The following is a 6713-nucleotide window of genomic DNA, read 5'->3' as shown; positions in this document are numbered from 1 at the left end:
AAATAATAATAAATATATATATATATATATATATATATATATATAGTTTGAACAAATTGGTTTAATGATTGACAATGACTCATTCTTTAAGACAGTGACTAGCCACCACCTACTACTGTTTTAATTTCATATTTAGATTCATCTCATTTAAAAAAAAATTGTCATACTTTATTATTCCAAACAAACACATACTTTTTTTTTTAATTTATACATTTGTTTTCATATACATTTCTGTTTAGGGATTCCAAAAAAACACAAAAAAACAATGAATTAAGAAAAATATTTATCAATGATGCCTTTTTGCAGACATGAAAGAGCGGTCAACTTTGATGGGCTTTGGACAGAAGGTGTGTGACTCGATGTGAGGAATGTCCATTTCAGTGAATAAGTCTAGCAGAAGTTAGCAAGTTGGCTAACCCTGTTTTTCATCATTTTAAACATTAGGATTAATTGAATGCAGGCAAATGAACTCAAGCTGTAGATCTAGTGTAGCCTCATTTATATTACCTGTTTGCATTCTGTGCTCCCTCCATTGCCATCCCACTGTCTGGCCACGAAGGGGACTGTGGTGGAGGTGCCTGCCCACTGAATGAATTCCTACCCATTCCTACGTCATAAGGCCCTGCAAAAACAACATCATGTAGTTTGAAAGATTTAATTTGATGTGCTACCTGTTGTAATAGACCCACACTGCTGGTTTTAAGTTAACAGAACTTACCCATATCCATCAACTGCTGCTGCAACATGGATCTGGTTGCAGGAACGCTGTTTGATCGGTTAACCATGGGTCCTCCCATCAAGCTCTTAGGATTGTGGTCCATGCCTGTGCGACCCATGCCAGGGTGTCTGACAGGACTGCCGGAACTGGACATTCCCCAATCTCCAGCACCTGCCATAGGGGGCCGATTGGGCATTCCCATTGGCCTGTTTGGACCTCCTGGGAAAAGCATGTTGGAAATGTTAAAATACAGCTAAAGAATGAATGCATATACAGTTATACAGTTACATACATAAGATTAATGTTCAAAACTTGAAAATATGAGAGACTCACCCATGCCTATCTGGTTGTCAATATGCTCCTGTTTGACAAGAGAGGAAGGGGCGCTCCTCCTACCAGTCATGCCTGGCCCGCTCAGGGGTTTACCATCAACAGACACTGCCCTCTGGAAGGGCACACGCTGACCGGAACCCATACCAACACCCTCCCGGTCTGGTACACAATAATGCATACAATTTGCTTTAACAAAAATGGCCAGCTTTCTTTGGCCATCCACATGGTCATTAGCAGTAACTTTTAAAATATATGTCCAGTACATTTTCTATTAAACTTTACACGTTGTTATCTAGTCACAACAAATTTTCAACATCCCCATTCTGACTTTGAGGCCCTCGAGGTGTTGTGACTCACCATGTGCAGTGCTGTTAGGTCCATTGCCCTGCTTATTGCCCCCCTCCATTCCTCCAGTTCCAGAATCAGCAAACATTCCAGAACCAGAATTCCTTAGCCCTCCAAGAATACTCTCCAAGTTATCCAGCTGGAAAAACAAAACAAAGGATTGATGTTAGAATAATAATTCTGAATTTGCATGAGAATTTTGCATATCAACAAAGCAAAATGTATTAGTTGTCAAAATGTGCAAAGATAGTTTTATATTGTTTTTAAAACCATAGCTCAGATTTTTAAGCAAAAACTTATAGTGCTTTTTAAAAATATAATTAATTATATTACATTAAAGGGCATTTTTTAGTTCATCTAATATTTATTTATTTATCTGACCACAAATACAGTATTGTATGCATGCATGTATGTATTTATTTATGTTTTATCACCATATCAGCAACAATGGCTATATTCATGGCAACATTAACAGTATAATTTCAATACATCATTTACAATAATAACATTTTCTTAAGTAGCAATCACTATAAAACATACAAGTAACAACAACAATAATATTGATAAAAATCATAGAATCTTTCAGTTTAATCAATGAAAAAATTATTCCGGGAGAGAGACCACAAATACAGTATAAATAGTAATATTACAATTTAACATAAATATTTTTACAATTTAAAATGACTGTTTTAATCATTTTTGTCTGTTTTAAAAAAAAATATATATACTGTAAAATGTAAGTTACTCCTTTGATGGCAAAGCTAAATTGTGTCACATGATTCTTCAGAAATCATTCTAATATGCTGATTTGGTGCTCAAAAAACTTTTCTTATTATTAGTTCTGGAAACCATGATACTTTTTTCAGGATTCTTTGATGAAAAGCTTTGTAACATTATAAAAGTCTTTACTGTCACTTTTGTTCAATTTAATGCATCCTTGCTGAATAATAGTATTACTTTCTTTAAAAAACAGTAGTAGTATATATTACATTTATTTATTTTGTTAAACGTATATATTTATATTTATTATTAAATCAATCCCAATATATAGGACAGATGTGTTATTGGGAAGTATAGAAGTATGGACCCAACATGAGAAGTATGAATCAACTGTAAATACCTCATCGGGTGGTTCGATCTTGACTTTGCCCTCCTGGTTGTTAGAATTGGAGGTTGTGACCCCTGACCCCTGCCCTCCAGCGGCCCCTCTCCCTTCCAGCTCCTCCAGCTTTGGCTTGACCTCTGTTGCATTGGGCTCTTTGGAGTCATCCTTATTGAGGAGATAGTGAAGGAGGGCTTGTGGCTTTTTTCCTTCTTTCGGACTGTGCTGCTCCTGCTTGAGATCTAGATTCCTCCCCTCAGCGCCAGGGAGCTCTGAACCAAGAGAGGTCTTACCAGTGGCCTCGGCTGTGATGCGAGCCACCTCGTCGGGTGTGTTTCCATTTTGAAGAAGCTTGTGGAGTATCTTGTGTTTTTCCTGTAAGGTGTGAGAGCTGTGATGGCCACTGGGACAAGCTGTAGATGACACTCCACCCGAGCCTTGCTGATTTACGCTATTTCCTGATGATGAACCAGATGAGGAGGACACACCCGTCGATGAAGGACTCATCATGCCACTTCCTGTCTCTTTTGAGTCGGGACCCATTGGAGTGGAGGCACGTCCTGGGACAGGTCCACCAGTCCCAATACCAATCTCTTCAGTTGGGGATGTGAGCAACTGAAGTAACTTCTTGTGGCCCTTTCCGTCAGGGACTCTCCGGTTGACTTCCGCCACAGTGGAAGCATCCTTGCTGGACTGGCTGTCCGGTTTATCAGTGGTCTCCGATGAAGAGGCCTGTTGCTGATCTAATCCTGTGCTGTGAGCACTTGACGGGCTCTTGGAGTCACCAGCGCTGGGTTTGCTGTTGCCGGTCTGGCCTTGCTGACTTGACTGGGTCGAGTTCATGCTGGGAGAGCTGTCGGATTTGTGGGCAGGAGAGTTGAGAGCTGAAGGTAGAGAAGAGCCAACACCTTCACTGATGGCCTGGAGGGCATTCAAAGAACTGCTTGAGAAGGTGTTCCCAACTGATGGACCAGAAGATCCACCACTGCCGCCCATACTCACAGGACCCATGGGAGAGTGCATGCCTGTAAAATCAAGAAAGTACAGATAAATCTTGAGCTAGTTTTCAAATTTAGCACTAATAAACACAACACAACCAGTATAATTAGGTCAGTAGAATCTGAAAACATTTTGCACATTTTCTTTGATGGTTGAAAGGGATGATCTGCAGATTTGACTTAAATACAATAAAATTTGTTAAAATAGCCACCTTATTTTTAAATGTAAGTGCGTGCAGCCATTTGTAACTTGAAAGTACAAGGCTTCCAGTGTCATTCACTTCAAGTTATTTTAGCTGTACAAAAACAGTCTATTATGCTGCTTAATTTTGCAAACTACTATTTATCACATTATTTCAATCTATTATTGTAATTATAAACAATGTACAATAGGTTCACCATTTATTGCATTCTTCTAGGTAAAGCACCCAATGAATCGTAAGTCGGAAATTCACAGAGAATAGCTTACTTCCGCGTTACAAAATGAGGTGGATAAAAATTGCAAAAACGTTAACTACTTAACCATCGGGTCCAACCCTTATTTATTGGCAGGTGAGAGGATTATCAAATTAGCTAAAATGTCTAATAAACACACTTGGGATCAGGGCCGCATTAAGACCGCACTGGGCCCCGGGGCTATGACTTAAAAATTCTTGATGCACTGAAATTTCATAATTTTTGTTACCAATTTCAATATCAAAAAAAAATAATACTAGCCTAAGTAAAAATAAGCTTACTGAAGACAAGTAAACAGTCATAAATTAGGCTACAACAGAACAAAGATCATAAAAAACAGCCTACTTGAAAAACTTAAAGCATGCCAATCACGGGCCCCCTCCTTGCTCGGGCCCCGGGGCTTCAGCCCGGCCTAGCCCAATGGTTAAAACGGCCCTGCTTGGGATGTGTAGAACTTTGGGAATAACAAGTTTGAATTCTGTGGAATAGGAACTTTCAATAGAATTCAGTTTGGTTCCGCAGGCCTAATATTCCACCCATCTAATTCTAAACTGCAAAACCAGGACACTTACCTCCAGGAGAAAAGGGACTTGCACTCATTTTAGGACTCCCTCGTATCCGTGGCGACCCCATGAGATTCGGTTGAGCAGGGTTCATGCCAGGGCTTCCTTGGGAGGGACTTGTCATGCCCATACCATAGCCACCACCGTGAAATTGACCCTGCTGGTGCTGATTCATGCCAGGATGGCCCATCTGATTCATAGAATTCATCTGATTCATAGTGCTCATTTGATTCATGCAATTCATCTGATTCATATTCATTGAATTCATCTGGTTCATTTGATTCATCTGATGCATCGGGTTCATTTGATTCATCCTGTTGCCTGGGCCATACATAGCTCCTCCTCTGGGTCCCATGTGACCTTGCTCGTTCATACCATAGCCTCTGGTATTGCCCATGCCCATTTGGGCATTCGGATTGGCATTGCCCATAACTGATCGCATTACACCACCCTGATTAGGCCTGTATCCATTTTGCTCCCTGTGAGAAAGAGATATAAGTGAAGGCGAGGAGAACACAGAGGTATTTTCATGTAAAATCAGAGCAGTATATAACTGTTGACTTTGGGTAGAGGGGAACAAACCTCTGCAGAAGATGAGTAGAGAGGAAGGTGAGCGGGTCATTGGTGACAGGGTTTCGGCAGAGCTCGCTGCGCGTTTGTGCCGTTACTGGAGTGCCATCTGACAAAGAGAACCGATAGGGTGGAGTCTCTGCTCTACCATGAACATATGCTGAAAAGAAGAAGAACACAAACAACATTAATAAAACATGTTTCCAATCTGTCAAACCCAGTTCACACTGCATGCAAAAGCAGCACTAAAGCAGCATGGTTTTATTTCTGTGCCCATTTTAACAAGTTACAGAATTCACACTTCCATTTTGTCTTCATTCTGCTTCATTTTGTTTCATAGAAAACATCATTTCTATGGAGCAATTTACTTCATTTACGCACTTAATGGAAAGAATCAAGCTGAGCTGAGCTGAGAAAAGATCTATGTAGGTGTATTACCACATACCTTCATGATAGTGTCTCTTGTAGGACCAGGGCTGACCCTCACTACGATGCAGGAACATCTGCATACACCGGCGCACTAAATCCTCCCAGCCAGGACGCATGGTGGTGTGCAACAGGCTCTGCTGCTCGATCTCGATCAGTTTGCCTGTGGTCAAATGAACACACTCAGATGTGGTACTACATCTGGCACAAATAAAATTCTATGTAATTTTTTTTGTGATTTCACTGTAATCGGTTTCATAGTTTTTTCTTCTGTTGAAGGTGTCCTTTAAACTTTTTCAATATTTACTGTGAATAAAATGGCAATATGCTATACAAAGTTATAAAAAATATTATGTGTTGTATCTGATTAACTTCCACATATTTTTTGTTTTTTAATATACTTTTATATTATATATATATATATATTTATTAGTGCTTTCAATCGATTAAAAAAAATTTACTAATTAATTGCACATTTGTTTCTGAAATGAATCGCGATTAATCCCACCTAACATTAAAGTTTTTTAATATACTTTTATATTGCAATAATTTCACATTCAATCTTCAAATTAATGTAGAAACAACAAAGAAAGTATATCTTTAATATTTGTTTAATGGCATCATTTTTTTTGTCTGAAGGCGAGCATCACTGATACCAATACTACTAATGTCTCTAGGAGATTCAACATTACAGTAACTATAATAATTATAAATGTCATATTTAGCTACCAGTGCCCTTCAGCAAGTAGGAAATATACAGAAATTGAATGAAGTTATCAAACACTAAATTCTAAATTAAATATAGATGAATCCTTAAAGCTACAAAAGTTATTGATTTCCTCTTTTTTCTTTGATGAACAGACATCACAGCAGCTGGTTATTAGGTTATTTTGGCTGCTTTAAGAGCTGCAGATGCTGAACATGATGTGGATCTGACAGACATCGTATTTACCGTTTAAGCACAAGGAGCGAAAGTTTAGTCAGTAATACGAGCAGGTGCACGCCGCGTGTATCAGGTAGAAACCGTTTTAACACACGCATTTACCCGAATTAATTCTGCCCTGCAGCGTAATGTCCATGAACAGTATAAACCATTTGTTTTAAAACCAGCTTAAAACGCCTTGAAATGATAAGCTTAGACTACATCCGACACGCTTCAATCAACGATTTATATATTTCTACCGGATTATCTCCCAACCCTT

At 39.0% G+C, this 6713-nt stretch overlaps 1 protein-coding gene across 1 annotated transcript in view; it reads right to left on the bottom strand.

Moving 5' to 3' along the window:
* Window positions 1-6713, bottom strand: part of LOC107717960 (nuclear receptor coactivator 3-like) — a 56349-nt gene that overhangs the window by 7050 nt on the left and 42586 nt on the right. The window contains exons 8-15 of the mRNA XM_016524867.1: window positions 5531-5674; window positions 5098-5245; window positions 4525-4994; window positions 2517-3523; window positions 1409-1535; window positions 1052-1210; window positions 719-937; window positions 508-622 (exon numbers count right to left, since the gene is read on the bottom strand). Of these exons, the coding sequence (XP_016380353.1) occupies window positions 508-622; window positions 719-937; window positions 1052-1210; window positions 1409-1535; window positions 2517-3523; window positions 4525-4994; window positions 5098-5245; window positions 5531-5674 (2389 nt within the window). The remainder of the gene's footprint in view (window positions 1-507; window positions 623-718; window positions 938-1051; window positions 1211-1408; window positions 1536-2516; window positions 3524-4524; window positions 4995-5097; window positions 5246-5530; window positions 5675-6713) is intronic.

This window comes from Sinocyclocheilus rhinocerous, unplaced genomic scaffold, assembly GCF_001515625.1.
Source record: "Sinocyclocheilus rhinocerous isolate Xijiao unplaced genomic scaffold, SAMN03320098_v1.1 scaffold994, whole genome shotgun sequence".
Taxonomy (NCBI): domain Eukaryota; kingdom Metazoa; phylum Chordata; class Actinopteri; order Cypriniformes; family Cyprinidae; genus Sinocyclocheilus; species Sinocyclocheilus rhinocerous.
Note: the sequence above shows the minus strand (reverse complement) of the source record. Positions and strands in the feature narration are given on the sequence as shown.